General features: G+C 40.3%; 1 protein-coding gene across 1 annotated transcript in view; it reads left to right on the top strand.

Annotated features, from left to right (window-relative positions):
* Positions 1–8,542: 8,542 nt before the first annotated feature.
* The window catches only part of arid2 (AT rich interactive domain 2 (ARID, RFX-like)), a 33,770-nt gene continuing 15,475 nt past the window's right edge, over positions 8,543–26,837 (top strand). Inside the window, exons 1-7 of the mRNA XM_056367741.1 lie at positions 8,543–9,031; positions 9,155–9,248; positions 10,177–10,274; positions 20,648–20,781; positions 25,013–25,231; positions 25,506–25,573; positions 26,598–26,667. Of these exons, the coding sequence (XP_056223716.1) occupies positions 8,940–9,031; positions 9,155–9,248; positions 10,177–10,274; positions 20,648–20,781; positions 25,013–25,231; positions 25,506–25,573; positions 26,598–26,667 (775 nt within the window). The 5' untranslated portion in view covers positions 8,543–8,939. The remainder of the gene's footprint in view (positions 9,032–9,154; positions 9,249–10,176; positions 10,275–20,647; positions 20,782–25,012; positions 25,232–25,505; positions 25,574–26,597; positions 26,668–26,837) is intronic.

The following is a 26,837-nucleotide window of genomic DNA, read 5'->3' as shown; positions in this document are numbered from 1 at the left end:
TCAAAACATGTAGAAGATGTTCCGTTCCGTCCCATTGAAGTGATGAGTTAAAGGGGGGGCCGAGGATAGTCGATGAGAGGGAATACTGAGGTGAAGGTGACATGCAAACTGGTTGGTGAAGAAAATGATGTGGAATAGTTCACACAGTTTTTTCACAGATGGCAGCTTTAGGATTTTTATTTAGCAGAGTGTAAAAGGAGGAATGTGACAACTGGAATGTGTGTTTGGTTTAATCTCGCACATTCACTCCAAATAAATAAGACAGCAAATGGTGTTTGAGTTAATCTTCATTTATTTGGAACTTGATATTGGGTTGTCCCTGGACTGTGGTCTCTGAGGCTCATGCTACATTCGTGTCATGTCAGAATTATCAGCATTATGAGTTTCTGGCTTGCAAACAGCTCTTGCGTCAACATCCAAATCATGATTATTACTAGGAAACTGACTTTTCTGAAACCTCTGATATATCCCACTTGGTGCTTTATAGAACAGAAAGACCAAACAAGGACAATTCCTGTCAGCCAAAGTCCAAAAATGATTGGATTTAGTGTTACAATATGTCGTAAGTGTACAGTCTTTTTTAAAACAACCATCTCTGCAATCAAACAAGCATCTTGAGTTATCTGATGCCAATAACACTCACAAGTCGTCAACATGGGAACCCCCAAAAGCACAGGTGTTAATAATATTAGCTGTGCCTGAGTAAGCCTTGACTCTGAGCCGGCAGGATCCACACCAGGACCCTGAAACTGAAGCAGCTAAATGGAATTCAGGCATCATTCATTTAGTATTTACACCTGCTTTCATGCTGTGACGTGTGTAAAAAAAAACAAAAAAACTTTTTCCCTCATGTCTCTTCCATCATTGTTATTCTGCAAACTCAGTATTAAAAAAGTTCTTCTGTTAGGTTCAGGAACTGAGCTGACCGTCTGAGGCTCTCAGATTAAACAGACGATTGCAGGTTTTGAGGTGCAAACAATACAAATTCAGGAAATGAATGATACAAACTAAATTCAACTTATCAACTAAGCAAAAGATTTCCAGCTGGATTAAATATTACATCAAACAGATGCTTGTTGCTTTTCATTCCGTCTTCTCAGAGATTACTTGTTAATCAAACTGTGGCTTCTTTTATTGTACTCTTTTGCTTTTGTTTCCGTAGGTGGCGCTCTTTACTTAGTCTTTACACAAGGGTGTGGTTAATTGCTGCATGTGCTCAATTCTCAGTTCTTCTGTTGACCTGAAACACAGTAGAATCAGTGACTTCCTATAAAGCAAGAACAAGCTATTAGACTCAGAGGATGTGTTTCATGTCAGTCCCTAGAGCTCAGACAGTACTGAAGATGGTCAGTCTCTTCACATTTTGTGGGATTAATTACAAGCATTAACAAAGGCTGCATTCCGTTTATAGGTGTGCCAGTTTCAGAGCCCTGCTGAATGTAACGGAGCCGTTGTTAATGCCTTTAGTAACACCTGCGAGTCCTATTGGATCTCAGGCACACAATGAACATTGGAGCACTAATGAATCAGAATCAGCTGAAAGATTTCATGGTGGCACACACACATATCAACAACTTGCATTAACAAGAGATACGGTATAAAACATCCTGAAAAGTGAAGAGTAAACAAAACCGAGTGATGGGGCCTTCATCACAGCAGCAGCTGATAACATTAGTCAATGGTGAGCTATTGTCCTCCTGTGACACACTCTGTCCCACATCCCTATCATATACAGTATATACCAATACTGTGCTTTACACAGGAACAATTACAAACTGTAGGTGAAATCATTTCATTTTCGAGTGCAATGAATTGAAACTTAATAAAGCTGCAGTTTAACTGCCATCATTTGGTGAATGTCTAAAATGAAACTTATTCCTTGGGTCCTTGGCCCGAGTCTGGCCCATACACTCCCACAACTGGGCAGATTCCAGCTGTTATCCCCAGTAGGTATTGTCTGAAAGCTGCAAGATTTGCTGTGTGTGCACCAGAAATGGCCAAGATGTGGAAGAAACACCTGACACTCATGCTGTATATGGGCCAGATTGGGGCGTAAACCAGGTAGCAAACTAAATGTGGCCCAATTTATTTCGCTACCTGGTTTATAATTTCCTTTGCATGGCACAAACCCTTAACAGTATGGTCATTTTCATGAAATAACTACCGTAACAGTATACAACGAAGGCAACATAACCTCCATTTAGTGAACATAGTCAAGAGAAACGCTCAGTGTTTTTTCCATAGAGCATTCTGGGAATTTTCTAGGCAGCTGAACGTCCAGTGAAAGATTCACTAGAACACTAAAATGCGCAACGCTCCCAAGCCTTTAGTGCCTTGAAGAGCAAATGAGAACACTTTGATCACTACATGAAAGATACAGGAGACAGTGTGACAGCCCAGTTGAAAAGTTACATCAAAAGTATAATCAATCAATATAATGATACTGAGCGCTTTATAAAGAATGAACAGGGAATTCTCACAGCCCTGCTCTGAACTAGCTCCCATCCTTTACACACAAGTGCCACCCAGTGACAGAGTGGTGCACCTGAGACACTCTCCACTCTTTTTAATAGCACTAGATACTGACTGAGAGTTAACCCTAAAAGACAGTAACTCGTCAAGAAAGAGTTTGAGACATTTTTAAAACTTTAAATGTCTCTTTCAGTCTCTACTTGAGAGACTGTTGTTTTAAAGAAGCACACTTTGCAGTAAGTTCCAGTAAATTCACCAGGCCAGAAGCTTATCTTTAATCCTGCATTGCAACAGTGATGTAGGATAAGATCTTTAAAGACAGAGGCTATTTCAGAGCCAGAAAACGAAGCTGCTGATGATTCAGAGTGAATTGTCCTCTGAAGAGGACTAAGGGAAAGATTTGTTCCACAACCTCCTCTACACTTAATAGAAAGGCAATACAGAAACTGTCCACAAGGGACAGGGGGATATGGAAATGTGGAGATGTCATATAAAGGTCACCATCATCACAGCACAGTCAGGAAAGGCCACTGTGATCAGAATGGATCTAACGCCTACAAGATTTGCCACCCAAATGCATGAACTTGAAATCAGCATTTGATAAATCAAGTCAAGTCAATTCATATTTATATTTATATGGCGCCAAACCACAACAGAAGTGATCTCAGGGCACATATCCTACTGTGTGATCAGGGACTCCCAATCAGTATACAAGCCTATGATGTCATAAATGAGGGGAATGGCACCATTGTCAAATTATATATAATTGGCGACATTTTTTTTGACAATTTTGCAGAGTGCTCATTTACAAAAAAAAATGACCTTGCTCCTTGATATAACCTGTTAGCTGATCAGATAATATAACAGCAAAGGAGCAGTTAGCAGGGGAGCAGCAAGTGACGCATATAGAGCTGCGAAACACAGAACAACTTGTGATCAGTCACCTTTTTTCTGGAAACGTGTGTCATTATGGAACACCTTACTACCTGAATTAAAAACTCTGGAATATAAAGTTTTCATCATACATGAAACAGTGGTGTAATCACCAACAACAAAGATATGAACAATGAACGAGCTCTGAATGAATCCACTTGTCAAATACTGCACACGTATTCACACATTCGTACAATAAATACACACATAGACTTGAATATAAGTATGGACACTGTCTGTTTGATCTGTTCTGTTGATTTTGCTCTGAATCCATTTCATTTTAAAGTCTAACTGCAAATTCGGTTCATCTTGACAGATGGGAGCCTCTGGATCAGACTGACTTGTATGGATACACTGGATTGGTGATTTTAGTTGGATGTACAGTTAAAAGGCAGATATGGCTCCGACTAGAAAGATAGATAGATAGATAGATAGATAGATAGATAGATAGATAGATAGATAGATAGATAGATAGATAGATAGATAGATAGATAGATACATACATACATACTTTATTTATCCCCTAGGGGAAATTCATCTATATACTACACTATGTAACAAATGAGATGGAAGACCAACAACATTTTAAATCACTTCATGCTTCACCTCAGTGACCCTAATAACAAACCTGCAGAACATCTCACATGTAATTAATGGCTCTGAGTCTGCCTTGTTGAGTTAATACATTATCCTTTAGGTTAATCTGAGCTGTAATGGAGATTTTACCTGAACAAACCATGCAGTATGTGCTTTAATGTGTTATCTTTACAGAAAACACCGGTAAGTTATATAGGGAGCAAGGACAGGTTTCAAACTGTTATGGTACATTATTGTAGAGCACATACAAAAAAACAAAAAAAAAATCAGAAATGAGATTAAATTCTTGTTAGTTATTAACTTGGGATCAAAACAGTGGATACATTTAAGTCTCCTCAGCTTGTTAAGTAATTTAGCAACAATAGCAAAATATACAAACCAGCATAAGTGAGAGAAGTAAACAATGTTGGACGGTATTATTGACGAATCTGGGCATTCAAAATCAGTTGTTTAGCAGGATTAATGCAAATGCAGTTTTGGTCATTCAGCTCCATGTGTAATGTTTATGAAGAGGCTACATAACTTTTCTCTCTTTATTAATACTTTTTTTTGGCAATCGACCATGTTGTCTTGAATGATCTGTGCGCTTATCGTCGAGTTTCATGGCAGCTTTATTTAATCAATGTGTGTGTGTTTATGCTGTTTTGTATGTATTTTCTTATTGACTTGTGTATATGTGTAAAATACTTTGGCTGCTGTATCATGTGGTATTGGTCCATTGGCCAATGTCTTATTTGTCCTAATAAGATAAAAAATAAACAGGTTTAATATGCAGCAAAATGCATTTAATTTATTGTATGCATTTATATTTAAACCATCTTCGGCAGAATTAATACTATACTAATTGGAAAATACTAAGACAGTTTAAATACACAAAAATCTTTTTGAATTACAGTGCCAAGTGTAGCTGTACTGCATAACTTCCGGCTGTATAAGGATCACTCACCACCACCCACTGCTCCTTCCCCTAATCTCTAGCATGCATCCTAGTGCAACTGTGACTGAATCCAGTTTAAAATCTCTCAATTTATCCTCCAAGAACAATATGTTCCTCATGAAACGAATTGAATCCATCCCAACAGTTAGACATGATGCCTAACTGCCAGAAGATGGAGCCATTTTCCACCAAATAACTCAACCCCTTATCATTTCAAAGACGTCAACCTCAGGCGTGGAAGCTGCAGGGAGGTATAAGGACGTTACATGCAGTTCGTGTCCCACTGGGATCTTTTGTCTGGGTGCTTGGAGGCAGCTTGGGCTTACTGGCCCCATTTACGCCATATGCCATGAGAGGCCTTGCTGTCACATCAGATGAGAACCTCTGTGTGATGGCATAACTGATCATGTAGCCTTCAAGTACATGTTTACAGTCACAGCAAACCATTCATCACTTTTTAAATGCAGGTTAAAGGGGTGTCTGCAAAGATGTTACGGATAGAAAACTTCAACCTGCTTTTCAGTCATAGATTTTAAGATCATATGTACCTTTATGGGATTAACTCGTTGTCATTCAAACTGTCAAATTAATGACACATATGATCTTTTAAGGATAAATGCATTAATAAATGCCTCTAAAAATAAATCGGATACTTATTTGGTGCATTGGTGCTGATTATGATAATCTGCTGAAGGTCAGCTGATGCATCCTTTCATGTACAATTCTATCCATATTAAAATTATTGATTTTAGGGCACTCTATCTATTTAAATTTAATCGTAATCTAAATTTAATCTTCCACAGTCTAGCTCCAAATGAATGGTCATTCCTTGAATGATCAATTTGATGCAATTTAAGGCGTAAGTCAAAAACTTTAAATCTCAAAATCTTTAGAATATGTCAAAAAGCATAAATTTACTGGCAAGAATAAGTCAAATTTAATTTTTTGTTGGATGATAAATACAATTCATCACTGCAAACCTTTTGACCTCAAATGTACTTTGCATGTAAATAATTACTTGTGTGTGTACAATTACTACATTAAATATTACAAATGGCTAGAAATCTGTGTCTTCAAGACACACACACACTACATTTTTTATGCAAAACTGAACAACAGCATTAAAATAATTTAATAATACCTAAATGCTTGTTATGACTGCCATAGGGAATGCCCATATTCATTGAATAGTAGGCCATTTTCTAGCATAGCATTCACGATACAGATTTTGCTTGACAGCTTCAAGTAATATTCAACTTCAATTCCAATTATTAATTGGGAGTTTTTCAATAAAAAATGCAACATAAGTCCTACTTCTAATCATTTTGATTAGACATATGAATAGGAAACTTATCAGTAGTGATTTAACAACAGTAGTAGTAAATACGAAGCTACAACTTTAACTAAATTATAACGACAAACGGTTAAACAAAACGTTACTTTACGTTTTCTGTTTAATACAAAAACGCTAAACTCTCTATGGTCCGCAAAATAGCACATCTCTGTTTAATCAGCACATGCAGTAACTAGACTAGTTGCCAAGCACGGATGGTGGAGACAGCAAAAAGTCATAAATTTGGTTTCATTGTCAAGCTAGAAGTCGCGTAATTATTAGTAATGTGGACTATTAAACGCCGAAAAGCTAGCAAATAGCTAGAAATGCAATACGAAGGCACGCGCATTCGTCGGCTAACTAGCCCGTTAGCTACAACACCAGCTATCCTTTAACGATTCTCACAGCAGAGTTAATTAGTTTGGTCTCTAATAGTTAACGCTGCTCTGTGCTTAATGTTATATACAGCTAAACGATGACAACTGAAATATTTTGTTTGCTCTGGGACCGTCTAGCTGAGCTGCTGGCATCCAGAGGTAACCTAGTTAGCAACATTAGCAGTGTTAATAAGGGATTGAAATCTGACACGCTAATGTAAATTGCCGGTAGAGCTAGCGCCCAAACCATGCACTAGAACAATGACTTCTTTTATATAGGGTGGTTGATATTGTTAGATATCGACAGAAAACAGTAAGTTACGTCTCCGTTATCGTGAGATGTATCCGGGTAATTGGATTAACACAAACTGTTCGGAACAGCTTCGTGGTAATATAGGCTAAAGTTAGCTAACGTTTGCTAAGCTAATAAGCTAGCTAGCGCACGACCGACTCGTTAGCCCAGAATTCGGTTGACGGGTGGGGAGTCCAAACAGGCGGAGGGTGAACTCCGGTGTGCCGCAGTTTGTTTGCAGAAAGAGCACTATTTTGAAAACCACAAGCAAGGACACGCACTTTTCCGCTGTCTAGTGTCAATTCCTCAAAATGGGGTCTGCTAACGTACGTCTCCGCCATTTTGTGACAGGTTTTTCATTGAGCAAAGGGGTACGTGTAATGGTTGAATGTAACCCCATCAAGAAGATATCCGCTTGGCAGTTAGAGGGAAAAGGGATCAGGAGTAATTTTCAACCATCCCGTGAGATAAAAGTCGTTTTGAAGTGGTCAGCAAGGGACAGGGGCAGCGTTTACGTTTACAAGTGTCCAACAACAAATTGCTCTATGAAAAAGAAAATCACCAAACACAATAATGACCATATATGCAGAAAGGAAAAACTTTGATAACTAACAACATAAACAGATTGACAAAGTTATAACAGTATGAAATTATGCATTTTGAATTGACATCATGTTGCATATTTGTTGTCTAAAATTCGACTAAAATCAACATAATTGCAGTGTAAGTGGTACCATATGTCAAACTAAACCAAATCAAGAACAGCATTGAATGCTGTACATATAAAATCATTAATTTGTGTAAGTAGACTTTAACTGGAATAGGAGTAATATTGGGAACTCTAACCCTTATATATAATATTGTTCAGTTTGATATGAGACATAAAGATTAAAAAAAATGTGTAAGTCACAGTAAATAAACAGTTATAAGGCACATTACTACCAATGCATGAAAATCATTTTCAGAAATGTGCAAGAATGTCAAAATATACTTGATGTAGCAGTTAACACTGGTAAATGAGTCTTCAGTAAACAGTAAACAATTTTTCATATTCTGAAGTTCTGATTTTGTATAATAGTGTATTTAAAAAATTGTCATATCAGTAGAACATATGATTTTTTGCAGCATTGTTTGTAAATGGCTGCATGATAGTTTAAAATATTCTTGTAATGTGTAATTATTGTGTGTAATTATTAAATTGTTACAGGGTGACAATTTAAATGACCTCTCTTTCCTAATGGAAAGAGAGGTCATTTAACTGATATCATTGAGGTATTATACTCATTTTGAAGGCAGTTAGAAATATATTGAGGCTTCATGTCAGCCTGGAAAAATAGTATTTTACAAATAAAGTGTGGGGTTGCCCTCCAACGCCTTTTTGGGATAACAAGGGCTATGTTAATTAGTGTTATCCCCTCCCCCACGGGACATTTCCAAGTACCTCCTGACCCGTTTTCCAAACAGAGAGACGAGTTGTCAGACGGTCCCTAAAAAAGAAAACAGTCTCTATTGTTCCAACACCCGCTCTGCTCTGGACGGTGCGGTGCCACCTGTGGCCACAGAGGGCGCTGCACGCATGGCAGGCCGGGCTCCGCGGCCTCCACATCTTTTTGTCTGAGAACTGGATCCCTCTGCCGCTCTACAGTGTGTGCGATAGCCTCGGAGCTGCGTCCGTAACACACTGTCAAACCACTCCAAACGAATACAACCGCGACCAAAAGCATTAATTCAACACCTTCTGCCATGGCGTTTCTAATCTGTCGGTAAATCGGTCGTATTTGTGACTGTTCGTTGGAACTTAGTCCGGGGTTGAATCGGGCTGGCTTTCTGTGTGCATCAGTCTTTATTAGCGAGCTGCCGCTCTTCTTGCTATCAGCTATTTCTTTAACTTTTTAAACACTCAGCTTCGCGAATGACTGAGCGCCGGCGGAGTATGGGATCCTTGGTGTCTTAAGAAGCGACTGAAGTGGGGTTTAACCGTTTTTGCATGCAAAAACAATGGCAAATTCGACGGGGAAAAATCTACTAGATCAGCGAAGGAAAGGACAGGCTTTCCTGGACGAGCTGCGGCAATTCCACCAAAGCAGAGGGTGAGATTGGGGCGTCTTTATTCCCAAGAAATATAACTTTAAATCTTCATTCCCTGTGACTGGGAGTTAACCAAAACTGTTATTTAAACATATGTGCCTTTATTTCTTGTGTTATCCCTTCAGATCGGCGTTCAAGAAGATTCCTATCGTGGGTGGGAAAGAGCTGGATCTGAATGCTCTCTATATCAGAGTCGTCTCTTTAGGTGGATTTGCAAAGGTGAGTGGGAACTAAAAGTGGATTTTCTCCACACTCTGCTGTCTGTGGACTCCTCGGTGGACCACTCCACAACTCCGTGTGGGTAACCCGGGACAAGTGTAACCCTCCAGAAAAGCGTTAGTGGGTCGGTGTTGGCCTTGTGCTAGTTTGCCATGTATCTCTATGCAATGTGGTGGCTTGTGTTGTTGTGTGGTTTGAATTGAGAGTCCAACCGCTCGGAGTCAGAGTGCAGTTGGAGCGACTCAAAATTAGCGGGCACGTTTAACATCGATTATCGGCACGGAGCCCGGCCTCGGAAAACACCGCTTAGGACATAGCGTTTCGCCCGGGTTTTTACCGGTAGTTTTCACCCAGGGGAAGCTTGATTTTTCTTTCTCGCCATAGCCATCTTTCTTCGGCTTCATGGCTGATCTCAAAATGTAGGCCTCACAGGCCCATGTAGTGAATACAGTAAAGGGTACCAAAAGCTACTCCAAAATCAAACGCGTCGCCGCAAGCTAAAGCATTTGTTTGCTACTAGAGACAGTTTGTTGCAGTTTGGCCTCGTTAGCTTTTAACGGCAAAATGTAAAAGTCAGGTTAGCTTGTTAGCTTTAGTGCTAACTAGCCTCAACAGTAACGATAGTATCTTAAAGGGAGTCTGGCAGTTGTACTTAACTGATGTGTCAAATGTAAATATGCTCGGTTAATAAACATGCTAATGGATAATTAAACGCTTTTGTAGCAAACGGCTTGCCAGATTATTTCACGTCCAGTATTTATTTTATCTTTTTTCAGCAGTTCGAGAAAGTTATTGATTAGTGATTCTGATATTGCCTCATTGGGGGGAACCTGTAGCAGAACAGATGGTTGCAGTTTAACCGCTCTTTTTTTTTTTTGTTGCTGTTGACGGTGTTTTATCTCCTAACGAACTCATCTCCCCCTTTCAGGTCTCTGACAAAAACCAATGGATTGAACTCGGAGAAGAGTTTAACTTTCCCAGGAGTTGTTCCAACGCTGCATTTGCTTTAAAACAGTACTACCTTCGGTAAGTAGCATGGCCATGTAGCTCTCATCCTCTCAGGTAGCATGTGGGAAGTGTTTACAAATGTTAAGATGCAGTCAGCAGGATCTAGCCTCTCGCTCCCTTCTGCTAGGAAGCTGCACCAGTGCAATATTGTGACAGGCAAAGCAAGGTCTATATATGTGTACATTTGCCATAGCATGGTAGATATGTACTCACCTCTTCCACATCAGAAAAGAGCAGTCTAATCTGTCTTTTATTAAGGATGTATGTGTCCTCTGTATTTTGATAAGTGTGGAACACAGTCTTTGAGAGAACACTGAAGGAGTATTTTGCTGGTAATGGGCCAAACTATCACACAATGATGGTTATTCCTCTCTGAAAATGGTGTGGCCACAGGGCATTTGGTTTTGATATGGCTCTAATGATTGAGTAGATGTGGGTGCTGTAACGAGTATTGCATGCAGCTTCCAAATCTAAATGTAGTCAGCTGCCAGTGATGGGAGTCTGGTGTAAATGCAGCTCTCCTCAACAGCTGGCATTTGTGGTTTTGGTGCTGCTACTTTCTCTGTACTCCTTTTCTTCCCTCTCGACCTCATACTACGATTGTTCCCATCAATAGCACCTGCCTGCAGGGGATTACACCTCTGCAGCAGAGAAATGCTTGTAGCCCGTCATGGATATTTTGGGGGCAACTGCAGGTCACTAGTTGATGACAAAAGCAGAGGCTGATTATGTGTGCATTTTGTATCAAGTTTGCCTTTTGATGGAAGCTGCTGCAGGTTGTGAGGATGGCAGTCGATTTGATACTAACTGTACACAGCTGATAAGACCTGTAACTCCTGAAAAGTTCACAGATAACCATCAGCGTTGGCTGCAGGGCAGAAATACTTTAGGCACATGTGGGCTTTTCAGTGCAGTACGGTGCTAATGACCTCAGTTAAGGTCTCTCTGAGTACCATAATGACCACAAACCACTATCATCCTGTTGTATATTTAATCTTAATAACTGAATACTTCAAAAATTAAAGAGAGTTTATGTGACATGGTGTCATGGTGTCTGTCAAAGCTCAGACATCTGACAATATAGCAGTTTGTTCCTATGGTGGAAGTACCTATAGTGTACAGGCCTTGAGTTTTTGTGACCTGATTCATAATGAAACTTATCCTCATAGGTTCAATGAAACACAAAATTCAGAAATGTGTGTCTCTTACTGTTTAACAGGCTTGGTGTTTGAGTGTGCCTGAAGTACTTATTGCAGAAAGTCAATGGATGATCTGATTTGTTGAGCCTCTAAAATATTTTTAATATGAGGACACAATTAGGCCAACTAATGTGTGTATGATCTTCTGTAAGAAAGTGGTTTATAAATACCAGTAGGCTGATACCTTGTTCTACAGATGACAACATGAAGCAGAAAATTATGTGGAGCGGTTAAAATCATGGCCGTTTGAGAGTGACTTTTTTTTTTTATTGAAATATTCACCTGTGTTACCCAGAACAGCTTAGTCTCTGTAATTATCACCTTTTTTTTTAAAAATATTTATATTATATTATATTTTGGGAAGTAGGATGAGCATAGGAGGCCTGACAGCTGAGTCCACGAACATGCTGAATATCGCACTCGTGTCGCGACAGCCTTTGGAGCTACTTTGTAAAGTTTATCTAAGGCAGCTCAGTGTAGTGGTTGTCAGAGGCAGCAGGCAGCTAGACTGGTCTTGCCTCAAACAAGGCTGATAATAGACTGTTCTCGCCTCCCTCATGCTGATATTTTGCTGACATGAGTGAGTATGGTAGAGAATTTCATTGTATTTCCTTCAACTTTCTGCCCAGTTTTACCATGCAATAGTGGGTGAGCAACATAATCAGTGTGAGAGAGATTTTCATTTTGCCCTCATGCAGGAAGTTCAGAGGTCACAGACAGTTACACAGTAGATATGTGCTCGCTGGAGCTGGTTCAGATTCAGTGTCTCGCTCAAGGACACTTAAGCTTGATGGATGTTTGCTAATATCAGGTGTTAATCTTGCTCATCCAGTTGAATGACCATCATGACCACATGCTTGATCATTTTTAAGCTGTGTTTGCATTTTTTAAAACTTTCTTGTTAATGTACTAACAAGTTAGATCATTTCTAGATCTGTCTTGTGCCCAATAATAATTATCTTTAACCCTGTGTGTTAAGTTAGTATTTGAAATTGGTTCAGTTTTTTTGGTATCTGTGGCCTTCAACAAGCCCAACTTCAACTTGATAAGTTAAGTTCAATTCCACATCCTTTTTTTATCTTCCTTGAGTGAATTAAAATGAGTTGGCAGGTTGGGGTGAAAAACACACCATCACTGCAGGGATCAAACTTCTCACTTCTCCGTCACAGGACGGTCTGACCGTTGACCAAGTTTCCCAGTCTGAATGAATAGGATGATCATGATGCGGCTCTCTCCGGTCAGCACTTCCCACTCAGCAGAGTAATAAGCAGCAGTGAGGTTCAGTGCCAGCTCCTGCTGCCGTCTATTTGATATCTGAATGTCACTCGGTAATAAGTGAGCAATGCTTGCCAGAAACATTTTTCCAGCTCGTTTTTAACTTGTTGAAGCGCTGCTTTGACATCGGTCCTACCAATGGTGCTGATTTTATTTCAAAGATGGGGCGGAAGGATACACACTCTGGCTCAAAGCGTTGGCATCGGATCTCTCTGAAACACTAGAAATGAAGCTCTGTTTTCAGTTCGCTTCATTAGATTGAAACAAAAGCTATATATTTATATGAGAGGTGTTCAAGAATGATCAGTGAAATGTACAACAAGGTGTCGTTCAACGGAACTGCTAATCTAGAGGACTAGTGTTAAATAATGGCCAGGGCTTCCACAGGCCATGAAAAAGTTTTGAGAAAATTTTAAAGGGTTTTGGAAAATTATTGAACAGCCTTAATTGAATTGGAAGTATTACGACAGAGCAAGCAAATTCTCTAATGCTGTGTAATGTGTATCTGAAGCAGATCTGTTTGCACAGGATCTGTTCCTGTGACTGTATAGAACCTTTTACAGACTTCGATAATTTGACATACATTTATGTTCCACATCTGTGTACTCCTTCACTGGATTGAGTTAGAGTTACTAAAGGCTGCATCCAGTTTTCCTGTGGCTACACTGATTTGGATGATTCTCAGTCAATACTATTTCACATCTCCACGCTTTTCCTCCTCCATTAGTAGTTTCATATGATTTGGAAGCAGTTTGCGCGAAGCTCTCAAGCCTCGTGGGCCAATGGAGTCCTGATTTTTATTTTTTATTTTTTTCAGTAAAAACCTCTAGTTCATCCAGGCACCCACCGCAACTTGAGAGTGAATGATGGGTGTTTTTGAAATAAGACCTTTGGTGTTGCTACAGTGTTCGACTTCTTTCCCAAAGTGCAGCAGGTTTTACACAGAAGCCAAGTCAGGTGACAGATACCCTGGTTCAACCTTTGTTTGCCCTCTCCACTGCATCCCCAAAGGGAGGAAATCTGGCCCAGGAGGCACTGACATCTAAGAACCGCTCACTTAAGCCTCTGTGTTACTTTTAAATGCTCAAGTCATCAATTGTTTTTATCTTGATGAGGTTTTTACACATGGTTGGAAATGTGTAAAGGAAGGAATTAGTTATTCTGCCTTGTCTAACAGATTAAGTAGGGAGGATGTGCTGAGATACCCTGTCACACTGGCATTTGTTGTGAGGAAAATGATCATTTAGAGACATTTTGCATGTTTAAATCAAACCTTTATTTGATGAGTACACGTGGCAGTGATCTATTGAAAAGTATTTTAAGATATTTCGGATTTCACCTTTTGATGCCTGATGTAAGCAGCGAGTTGGACTTTCAAGGGCAGTTTTTACTGTCCACAGTGATTATACAAAAAGAAACCAGCTCTTGACTGTGCCTTGCTCTGCTGAATCGACCACTGCCAAGTAATCTCTGTTTTTCAGAGTTAAACATGCTGCTTCCATAACAGCTAAATGATTGTACCTCACTTTCAGGTATGCCTCCCCGAACTGATTGCAGTGTACAGAAGCAGATGCGATCATATAGACTGGTATACTCATTTCAGTCGATATTTGAATGTTTGACATTTTAATATAAACTCCCCACTAACGCCAGACTAGTTAACCATGTGTTTCTCAACTTGTGACCCCACTTCTAAGGGCATAATCTCTCCCGACCCCACCAATTACACAGTGGTTTAGTTGTCATGTGAAACTGAGTATGACATATGGTTTTTTTTTTCCTCCACACATTAAAGGAGCTGTAACTGAATTAAAGTCAATGAAATTTCAAACTTATCAAATTCATATCAAAAACTTTGAAATAAGTACAATTATTTCAAACATATATATATGTCCTGTGACCTTCTCTGCATCTCAGACAATGCCATGTGGATTTCTGAACCAAAAGATTGCCAAATGCCATCACTTGTGTGGAGAACACACTGGGAAACCACGAAGAGCACATCTGATGCACATCTCTTAATTAGATTGTATACAAAGCCTAGACAAAGATTGGAGCACTGAAAAATTATGATGATGTCAAAAGTCTTAATTTTACAGTAACTTCAAGGCAATTCACAGCAGATTTAGCCATTTAATGAAAAGACAACGTGCGATTTCACAGTTTCTACTAAAATAGAAAAACGGATAAAAAAAAAACATTGAACTACTATCCAGCATTATACCACACACACATTTCCCTACCCCTTTCTGCTTGGCTAGTGTTAATTTTCACACCTGGTTATGACATTATTCCAGTAACCATCATGCTTTCTGGTCCTGCTCTGCCTCCTGTGTATGCCGATGGATTCTGCTGCTCATCTGAAACATCTGGATGAAGTGGCCTTTGATCTGGCTCGCATTATCCATGTTTTTATTCCCCCGCCTCATCCTAGCTGCTGCTCAGACTTAAGAGATGCTCAGATGACAACCAGTTATGGAGAAATACAAGACTGTGTGGACTAGTGTCTGTTTCCCCTTTTTTTTATACTGCATATAATGAACTTGAAGGAAGAGCAGCAGTGCTATCACAGTGCTTTCACACATGCATTGCAACCCTGAACTTAGCATTACCTGGTGGAGCTGTATGTGAGAACGCCTCAGTTGAACCGGACGTTAAACTGACTTTACCCTGCCAGCTCCTCTGTACAAAGTCCGTGTAATGTCCACTTTAGCCTGTGTGTGAATAGAGCAGGTCATTGTCCGGAGAAGTCGCAGCGAGCGAGTGAGCAGTTATGGGCTGTAAACAAAACAGTGAGATTTCTGCAGCGTACAATTTGCGTCATGTCCTGCCTCCTGCACACTCAACCCAGGCGCCACCCCTGGCCTTAACCACACTGAGTATTTCCAGTAGGTGAGAACACATCTGACACAATCTCCTACTGTGCATGTGTGAAAGGGCAACTCCGGACAGTGTCTGGACCTGATTCTCCAGACATTGTCCAGAGTTCATTTGAGAAAACGGCTACAGATAACATCTGAAGGCTCTTGAGACGTTGTGTTTTTGGTCAGTCTGTAATTTGAGCTGCCCTCCAGCAGTGTTGGTCACCACTGATAGCATAATCTCCGTCACTCAGTCTCCTTGCTAACAAGCAGATGGACAGATCTGCCTTGTACTTGACAGTGATGCTACAATCTAGCTTTACCTTTTTAATTGGATATATAATATGGTTAAAATAATAGCTCCTGGCTTGCGTTGTAGTCTGGAAGGACAGAAACCAAGACCTCTTGAAATGATGACATAGAAACCCACGGTTGCTCTATGATTGGGTCTTATTAGCCTCAGCTACCAGTGGTGAAAGAAAAATGGACAATGAAATACAAGCATTACTGACCTTGTTGTCTTTGCCAGCAGCTGTTTTAGAGCTAAATTCTGAATATTAAAAGTACAGCTGTCTTTGCTGTTTTCGTAGTATTTTCTGCAGCTTAACTGCAGAGTAGACAATCTGCTTCCTGTTTACACCAGCACGTGCATCCTCAGAGCTAGAGCGGTCGTCGGGACTGAGATAGTTTTAAGTTTGAAATGCTGTTTTAAACTGAAAATGCCACCTGGATGTGGACAGCGTTCCCGTAAACTGCGTTGGGTGGTGTAACTACTCACAACATGGTATCTAATGTAGACAGTTATTATTAATCTTTGACTGCAAATAAACTTTGTTTTCATGGATGGAAATATTTTTGCAGATTATGTTAAAACAAAAATTCTAATTAATCAGATTAATTTGATATATCACCAAGGTGAAACCCAGTTGAATTCATGAGGTTTCACAGCTGTTTATGAGGAATGATACAATAAGGGAAATGGTGAAACCCACAAAATAAATGGCGGCTGCAGGTGGATGGGATCAACATCTCATACCAAAGATGACAAGACCAAGGAAACCAGGAGTCATTTCAATGGAGCCCCGAGGGTCAGGAGTAAAGTTTTGGGTGAAAAGGAAGCAAATTCACACTTGCAGAAAAAAATAACAGCTGTTTTTTTTCCAGGATTCAATAACACAAAATACAAAGTCTAAGGTAGAATGTGCTTGAGTGGTCATTAGGAATATTTCCAAAATGATGATGCACCACCACACTGAAAAGCAATCATACAAATTCCAACTTTAGTCAAAGGAAAGCATGTTTTTCAGTGAAACGCAATCACCATTAATGTCCAAAAAGATGTACAGCTTCTAGTTTTTTTTCTCTCTCTCTAAAAGTGAGCGCTCTTCCTTGACAAGCATCACCTGTTTTGGCTGTTTTCTGGAGGGAACTTGCACCCGTGAGAGAATTCTTCTGTTGCAAAAAGCCTGGTTTGTAGCCATGAAATGCTCCCTACCATCCTGATTTGACCGGTTGATAACGGAGATAGATGTTTCAGAGATAAAAGCTTTCATGTGTATTAGTAAAAGGTTAATATTTTGACCTTTCCAACTGCATACAGATTGGTCATAGGTAAAACACTCTGCATTTTGCTGTTACTTACAAGCAGAAGTCACTGGAATACCATTAGAGCAAGCAGTCAGTATTGTAATCATTTATTATTTTATTGCATTGTTTTAAGTCCGTCATCGTCACTCAAAGTTTGCTATTGGACAACAAATGGTCTGTGCTGCGAATGATCCAACTTTTCCAACAGTATTTTCTCAATTGGCTGGGAGTCGGCATCAGTAAACGTTCCTGCGATTATTGACAAAGCAAACCACCCTCAGCCTGTGTTGGACAGCCGGCTTCATTAAATCCCAGCAAACATTTCTGTCCAGAGAGCGGCTGTGGGTGTGTTTGCATGTCTGAGGGCCACGTCCAGCAGGGGGCAATCGACTCCCACACACTGACACATCGAGGGCATTTGGGCAGCCAGGCAGCTGAGAGTAATTGAAGCCAGAAGTATCTATGCTGGTGTGATCCAGATGACCGTAAATAACACAATACTAATGACAGCGGCTGTTTGCAACTGTGTTTCTATCCATCAGGTCTCATGCCTCGCTAGTTTCCCACCCTTTGCACTCGTAGTATTTTGGAGGGAAAACATCTCAATGCTAGAGGCAGTACACACATTTCCCTTAACGGTTGTCATAAGATGATGAAAGCCCGGTGCTTTCTGCTGGTTGGTTGTCGCATACAAGTCAAGTAGGAAGGGATTGATGTTCCTCTTATCATGCATGTATGAAAAAAGGGGAAGTGCAGACATGAGCAGCTGCAGTCCCCCCATGCCCCCACCCGTCTTTTCCCCACAGCTCTTTTTTTTTTTCTTGCTCGTGCCCAGACAGCGGTTGATGACGCTGCAGTCGGGACCGCGGCCTATCTCTCCCGCTCTCTCTCTCTCACATGCGCGCACTCCTCTCTCTCTCTCTCTCCCTCTACAAATGAAGGCTGAGTGTATTTATAGTCCAGTGTGTCACCCGGCAGCCAGCGGACGGGGGATTACCTTGGCCACGATGAACAAACGGGGCCTCATTCAGAAACAGCCGCTTGCTCGGTGACTCACGGCCACACAGGCAGGGTTCACCACACTTTCACTGCTGAGGTATTTTGCTGCGTGAGTGTGTGTGTTTTTGTTTGTCTGGCAGATTTCCCCCGCATCATTATTAGGTGTTATATCAAATCAAAGAAGGCCAGGCTCGGTGGCTGCATGCTGATGGAGAATATTTCTCCCCCAAATTGAGTGCAAACTTCTCAAAAATGTGAGGATTACAGTTGAAGATGACGTGCTCTCTGTTGGTGTTGCACTTGTTTCTACTTTCTGCTGTTGCACTGTTCAGAGGAGAAGTGGTGTTTTTCAAATAACCACATCTAAGGATTTTTATGAAAAGTAATTTGAGCTAACCAAACCTCTTCCCACAACCCTGGTCAGCTAAAATCAACAATAGTTCAATCCATTTTTGGGAATCTCATCGTCTGAAACATGTTGCTATAAAGAATAATTAATGTACTAACTACTTAGATTTTCAGCAGGTAAAAGTTTGGAAAGATAACATTTTTTGAAATATATGAAAATACATGCAAATATACCTAATTTTTAAAGTGAAGGCAGTTATAGTCTGTAGTTGTTTTCTGACATCTCACATTATCATATTACTGACTAATATTACTTGCTGCACTGACAGTCATCACACATGCCTGTCTCATGATGCACAGTGCTCATTTTTAGCCTCAGTTCCTTGACTTAACTCTTTCTGAGGCTTGAAAGCACGACAGGTGAAAGCGTTCGTCACTGACTCAAACCAGAAAACGACTTGCAAACCAGCAGTGTTAGTTGAAAGCTCAGGCCGGCAGCTATCACATGTCATTGTAGAATTCCACTTTTAAACAGACTAGAGTTGAGTTTCACTCTTGTGTACGCTGAATTCCTGAGTAGATTCATATTTTATCTTGAATTAAACTTGGAGTGTGTGTGTGAGACAATTTGTCTCCTCAGCCGTGGTAACTCTTACTGCTCCTGCTTTTATACTCAGTTGTTCATTTGTGTATAATTTCAAGTCTGACTGAGTCTCAGTTGAATCTTTTTAAATGTCATTCTTTTTAGTTTATCAGCCTGTTTTACCTCGGAAATGTTGGCCTCTCGCTCCACGAATTAATGTTTGTGCTTTTTGTGAGTCGTGAGCGTTTAAAGGATGGATGTTTGACTTGTAATGTGAGTACACATTGAGAGACAGTCAGATGAGTGTCCTGGTCCATTGTCATATTTGAATTGCAGAGTGAGCGTAGCCGTTTCTGCACACTGTCAACTTGACAATATGTACAGGTGCAACATCTTTGTGATACAACATGCTACAGGAAGGGGGGTGGAGTTCACCCTTTTAGAAACCTCTGAAAGCTCTGACTCCTGTTAGAGGATTCTCTCTCTCTCAACAGCAGCTCAGGGGCTTCCCTCCAAATCTGGGAGCAAAAATATAATGTTGTATTACACTTGCAGCTTTGTAAAAATCATATATAGTATCTTTGAAATTAGCTCATGTAAAATCTTAAGGTTAAACCTTTTTATGGCGTCATTGCTTTTATTTTGTCGTATGAAAGTCAGGAGACAAAATGCAGGTAAGAGAGGGGGAGCGATGAGTGAGTTGCTCCGGGTCTCTTAGAAATGCATGTTACATGTCTTAAACACTGAGCTACCAGTACTCTTAACGGCATTTTCATCATTTGTCATGAATTATTTCTTTTATTGTATTAATTTACTCCTAATAAAAGGGCATTTGCCTAACACTATATGTTGTATATGTAAACCTTTAGCCTGTTTTTTGCACTCTGAAGAATTTAATTGTTAGTATTCAATCTAAATTCTTCAGATTGAACAGTTTTGGATGTTTGTGCTGAATTTTCAAGAGGGAATAATTTTTCTCAACTCTTAGAATTGTGACAACAGTTTGTTTAAAGGCACAAGATTCAACCTTAGTTTGATGATTACGCTACAAAACATGAGAGTAGCAGCTTGATTTAGAGCTCAAGACTAAGAAAAGCAGAATGTCAAACCTGTTTTCTTTGTCTTTGGGTTATTAAGATTTTGGATGTATTGTAAATCTTTTTAGATATGAGTTACGTTAGCTCTTCCCTTTCTTAAATACGACCAGTCTGCAGTAATTTAATGTTTTACGTTTCATAAAAGAAAAAGACAGTGGAGTCTATCTGTAAACTGTAACGGGGGACATTTGTTAGCTGTTGGTTTGCTCTGTTGAGACTGTGAGCGGTTGGTTAGTTAGTACACAGTATCACAGAGAGAGAATGCTGCCTCGGCCTCACGGCATCTGTGCTCAGTGGAGAATGTGCTTGAATACGTTAAAGAAACAAATCATTATCAGTCACTCAAGTCTTGCACAAATCCACTGCAAAATTCACAACAAGCAACTCTTAGCTCATCGTTGTTGTTTTTTTTTTTTTTCTTCTTCTTCTTCTTCCCCCGCAGATACTTGGAGAAGTATGAGAAAGTCCACCACTTCGGCGAGGATGATGAAGAAGCGCAGCCGGGGAATCCCAAAGCCTCTCTTCCAATCGGTGCAATTCCCAACTCTTATAACTACCAGCAACACATTGTATCAGGTAGGCAGAGACAACACACTTCGTATTCAGTAGCCCTCACTCTCTTCACCTAGTTCCCCCTTCCATTTGTGTCTGGTTCACATCTGTATCAGGTTCATGGACTCAGTCTCTGCTTCTTGTTTTCTGACTCACTCAGTTTCTCTCTGGACTTCATTCTGGCTCTCTGTCTCTTGGTCAAGATGTGATTTCAGCAAAGCATCACTTCATCAGAGCTGTGTGTGAGATGCATGGGAAAGTGGTCGACCCACAGGTCAAATATATGCATAGAAATGCACCTCAACAATAGCTGTTTGTTTCAAGGTTTTTCTATGTGTTAGAATTTATTTCACGAGGACATGATGAGGAAGAAAATAATGCAGATTGCAAATTATGATGAATGTCCAGTTAGCTTCAATGTCTCCAATAGTTTTTACAAGCTCCAGAGTCTCGGCTTAAAAGTGTTTTTGCACTTTTAAATTCAGCTGTTAGGAAATTCACTGTGCTGTGTTGTGAAAACACGTCAGGTTTTCATGTGCTGTAGTCAAGCAGGCTGCATGTTAGAGCCCGAAAGATACAGCATTTTGAAGGCTGATGCTGATTTCAATATTTGATGTTTTGAAAAGATGTGATAACGATTTATCAGCCAATATTTTGAAACCTCACTGCAGCTGGCACACATGGGAGTGGGCGATCTGACGATTTTCTATCAAGGGCGATATGATCCAGGTGCTATATTTAGAGGTTAGAGGTCACTGCTAATCAGACCATCGTTACCTGTTAAACAGCTAGTCTGCTAACTGCAGCTAGCAACAGCAAAAAATGCGAAGCAGGACAAGCCCGAGCTTTCAAATCAAAACATTTACATATTAACAGAATTGTAGGTGAAGAAAAGCAGCGAGCAGACGAACATTCAAAAGAAGCATCAAAGCGGTGGAAAGATACAAATCACAACTTCCAGTCTGGACTTTCACAATAAATTCAGAGCAGCAATAGGATTCAGATTGTGATTGAGATTGTCTTTTGAGATTCAAATGATTTTCTGGCCACATCGCCCACCCTTAGTTACACATATTACATGCAAAAGGGAGGAAACGGATAACTTGGCTCTAGTATCAAACAAACAAAATCCACCTCCCAGCATCTCCAACAACCCATTCATTAACACACCCTATTTCATGTGTTTTAATCTGTACAAAAAACAAACAGTGTGACAATCAATATTTGCCATTTTATGTGGGGTTTTTTTTTGTCCCATACTTTCTTGGCTGAGAGCAGGAGATTTTAGTAAGTTACTGCTTCTGGCCAAGAAAGAGACCGGCACATTGTTGTTTCTAAGCTCTGGAGATTTGTTAATCGGTGAGTTTAAAAGGTTCTAGGCAAATCTTTTTTTTTTTTTTTTACCTTTGGACAGAGCAAAGTGAACAGAGTGCCAGCTCCAGCTACATATTTACACAGACATGAGAGTGGCATCAATTTCCTCATCTAACTCTGAGCAAGAAAGCAAATAAGCAGATTTCCCAAAATGTCAAACTGTTTTTGTAACCAGTTAAAGGCAGGCTGATAACATGACAACTGCATCAATGCCAAACAGAAATCTAATGTGAAATCTAATCTCAGTAGTGAGTGTGTTTTTTCTTTTTTTTTCCTTAACCTTTCGGTCAGGTTGTTCTGTTCTGCTAGTTTTCTAAACGTCCTTGGCTATTTTTTTCACCTGGTGTTTTTGGCACACAATCTCCATGGTGATTTTGTATTCACACCGTCATGACGCAGGTAGTCTTGAGCTGTAACACTGGCTTCTGAACATCCATACCACCTCGTCAAGCCGTTTGATTAACTCTGCATAGTAACGCCTGCTTTTCACACCAAGAAAGAATTTGTTGCAGAGAGTAGTGACGAAAAGAAATGACTATCTGTTTTGTCTTTTACTTTCACCCGTGAAACCTGAGAGAGGTCTCCCTCCCACTACTAAGCCCTCTGCTGTTTGACGACTCCATCTCCATCAGTCTGCTCGTTGTATTTAACATGCTTCACTTTTATAACACAGCGAATCATTTAATTCAGTTCTCACCTTGATCATCGCTGCTGTTTTTGAACCAAGGCTAAGAAGAATGCAGTAACTGTCAGTGCCTTTTTTTTTTTTTTTTCTTTTCTTGGAAGTTGCCTACACACACCTCAGCGCTGGTGAATATTTTCTTAAACCCAAACATGCTGCTGCTTTCACGATGAAAGAGCAACCTCTGCGTAACCACATCATATTTCAAACTAAATGTTTTTTGTGCAGCCGGCCAAGGCCGACCTCTTGTCTGTTCTGTCCGACCCCCACACACACGCACACACTCACACTCACACACTCACTCACACACACACACACTCACTCTCACACACTCACACTGAATGCGGCTTGTCCATTAGCCTCACAGTGTTACAGAGCTGACTGCTGAGCTTCTCTTGGAGGTAATTGACTGCCCTGACACAGGTTATTGATGAAGGGAAGGAGGAAGCACTTGTTGGTTTTCCCTCCACCTGAGTTTAGATTAGAGCCTCCAGCCCTTCAGTTCTTCCCTCAGGCTCTTCTCTCTCACATTTAGCCCGCTGCCTGCTGAGCTGATTGACTCCAAAACGTGTCCCTGGTGGAAACAGACACACGACAAACAGTGCTGAACTTAGTCCCTGGCTTCTTGGTACAAGCCCCAACAAAAAATCACATCATCATTTTTATAATTATTTTCTTCAGTGAAAATGAAACACAGAAAAGACCATTCCAACTGAAATCTGCCAAAATAAAAAAAAAATATTTTTTATATCATTCAGCCCCACCTCAAAACCACCTTGGCATTTCTGTCCTGCAATTTCTTATTTATCGGCCAACATTCCCAATGATACTGAAACTGATGACAGTATATTTTAATCTGTTTATTGGTCTAGCTCTATTTCAGACCCTTTAAGATGAACTCTGTGTCCCCCAGGCTCTGAATTTAAATGTGACCATATCACAGCGGGACGGACAGGTTGATCTTCTTCCGTGTTGGCTCAGTGATGGTTAGGTATTTGACCATTGCTCTGGAAGTATTACACTGAGCTCTGGTGTGCCCTGTTGTTATGTTTTGCTTGTACACCTGGGATGAACTTCTAAGTCACTCTGCTCATAAATTCGTGTGTGTGTCATGTGGCATGTCGTACACCTGTCCTCTGCAGCTCTGTGTCGCTGCAGGTGTTGGAGGATGAGCACAGACTGGCAGGTTTTGAATGGAGCTGTCGCTGCTATAATAGCAGCTCGGCTGAATTACATTTGCCTGCACAAACCTTTTCAGCATGGAAATCAAATCCACTCACCAGGACTCCTCTCTGCTGTATGATTGGTTTCCAGAGGCAGCAGTCGACAAAAATCCTGCACCGAATTGAAATATCCACTGTATAGAAAAATGACACCTATGCACACAAAATGATTGATAGCAGAAAATCACACCATAGCGCAGTGAGGAATCTGGAGTCTTTGCACTTTCCCAGACTGGATCATCTGTCAATTAGTGCTGCTGAATAATAACATCCAAGTCATAATTCTTCCCTCTGCGCAGCCCTCCTTAGTATTTTGGATTAGACATCTTTAATTATAAAAAGCCAATCATGGAGGTTGACTGAGTCCGAGACAAACACAATTAAAAGTTCCTCAGCCAGACGAGGCACAGCTCATCAAGCTACACTGAACCAAAGGCAGCTTCCACTGAACGGCTTAAAGGCCCAAACACAGATAAAGGAAACATAAAACTGAGTGTAAGTGGCTGAAGGTGTGAAGAGGCAGCAGTAGAACGGTGAAGGAACTGGGCTTTTTGCTCTTTCTGCAGCTCTGTGGCTAATTCACATGTTGCAAACTCCTAACTCTTCTACGTCTGTCTTGTCCTGCTTTATTTCTTCTGTGTGGCTCCTCAGAGACACAGTATCTCCTCTGCCTGTGTTGTTGTTGTGATGCTTCTTTTCCTAGCTTTAAAATTCAAAAGTACTGATTTATTTTTCCCCTTTTGAGACATTTGTTGAAGCCCTCTACAATAATATTAAAATATATTGAAATTTTTTACATAACCAAACTTGCGTTTGTATGGGCTGCACTGCACACTGTTTAGCCCTGTTTTGGCAACAAATGAAAAATGTTTAAGTGGGTGTGTGACATTTCACTCACCTCGCTCACTCATTTAAATGCATTTTATTGTGGAATATATTTAGTAACCCTGAGATATTTTGTTTTTTTTCTCTCCAGACTATCTCCGCCAAAGCTATGGACTGTCTACGGATTTCGTTCCACCGTGTGACTACAATAAACTGGTGCTGTCTCTCCTCTCGGGCCTACCCAACGAAGTGGACTTCGCTGTTAACGTTTGCACTCTGCTTTCCAACGAGAGCAAGCACGCCATGCAGCTGGACAAGGACCCCAAACTGGTCACGTTGCTGCTGGCCCACGCCGGCGTCTTCGACGACTGTACGTTTCCAACCTCAGTCAGATCGTGCTGTTTAGTTCTAATGTTGAACAGCCAACAAAGAAACTTTATAATATAAACTTTAAAAAGTTGATTCTGTACATTTAGTCAGTGTGAATATTGGTAAAACTGCTAAATTCACTATGTGCAAAGTGAAAAGTTGGACTTTTTTTTTTTTCTTTTGGTTTAGGTTCTATGTGCTTATATAACAGGGAATTGATGAACAATAGAATAGATGCCAGTAGTAACTCTAACCCTCCCTCTGTGCCTCTGTAGCGCTAGGCAGCTTCTCCGGGGTATTCGGGACAGACTGGAAGGAGAAAACGTCCCGGGACTTTGTCAGGGTAAAGGTCTTTTTTTTCTTTTCTTTTTTTTTTTATGTGTCCTGCAAGCCATTTATTTTCTCATTTGATCGTTACAGATAGAAATTAAACACTGCTCTCTCTAAGAAGCCACAGAGCATCAGTTTCGATTTTTACAGTGTGAAGTTTGGCAGAAAATCTGATGGTTGCTCCTCACAGAGGAACCTCAGAACAGTTATCTCTAAGGCGGCTTTACACTGATTTCATTTTGAGTTCAGTCCATATAACCTGCATGCATAAAAGTCAATTCATGAAATTAATGCAATATAAAAACTACATTGCGTTATTGTTTTATCCTCGGTCATGGCTCGGGTCTCTTGGCTGTTTGTCCTGAAGTTAGAGGTCACACTCTGAGAGCTGGTGCCTGTAGCTCAAGGACATTTTGTATCTAATGCAAACGGCTTTAATGGGGGTTATCTTATTAAAAATGTGAATGTCGTGATTATGGAAAAAACTGTTTAAAGTTCCAAGAAAGATATGAGCTGAAACAGTTGGTCAATTCATCAATCGACAGAAACTTAGACATCAACAACTTTGATTTACACAATCTTGCTGCAGAGGTCTTCCATGATAGCAAAATGAATATCTTTAGTTTCTGGACTGTTGTCTGGACAAAACAAGCAATTTCTCTATGTCAAATTAGGTTCTGGAAAAATGTAGCAAGCATTTTCACTACTTTTTCTATTTGGTCCATATAGTGTCTGAAAATAATCAGCAGATTATTCAGCGATTTAAATGATTTTTAATTGTAGCACTATTTATGATATTGACACTTCTGCCATGTTAAGGTTATATGATAAAAGTGCTTACCTGGCAGTGAGCTGATTGCCCCACTAACCTCAGTGTTATGGGTTTTGTTTGGTTGTCAGCCAGCAGTAACTTGAAGTTGATGAGTTAATCAGGTCTGTCAACGTACGTTTGTCTAATTTAAAGTTGCCTACTTTGGCTGTAGACGTTTTTATAAGTGACTTTAAATGCCCGGCTAACAGCTTCTGTGTTTCTGCAGTTCTGGAAAGAGGTGGTGGAGGACGCTGAAGTCAGGGAGCTGATCTGGGACAAGGGCAGCCCAGCACAAGGTAAACACGCTCTGTGGTAGAGACCACAGAAAACAATATAAGGGTACACTCCTGTATGCTCCCACGGTGAATTTATTGACACCTAACGGGCTGTGACATGCTCAAGTGTGCAGACGTTGTTTACTGTGATTTCCTTTTTCAGTTTTCCTGGTTTAATACCTGTGAGTGAG

This window comes from Seriola aureovittata, chromosome 22 (assembly GCF_021018895.1).
Source record: "Seriola aureovittata isolate HTS-2021-v1 ecotype China chromosome 22, ASM2101889v1, whole genome shotgun sequence".
In the NCBI taxonomy this organism is placed as follows: Eukaryota; Metazoa; Chordata; class Actinopteri; order Carangiformes; family Carangidae; genus Seriola; species Seriola aureovittata.
This window is presented reverse-complemented; position numbering and strand designations above follow the sequence as displayed.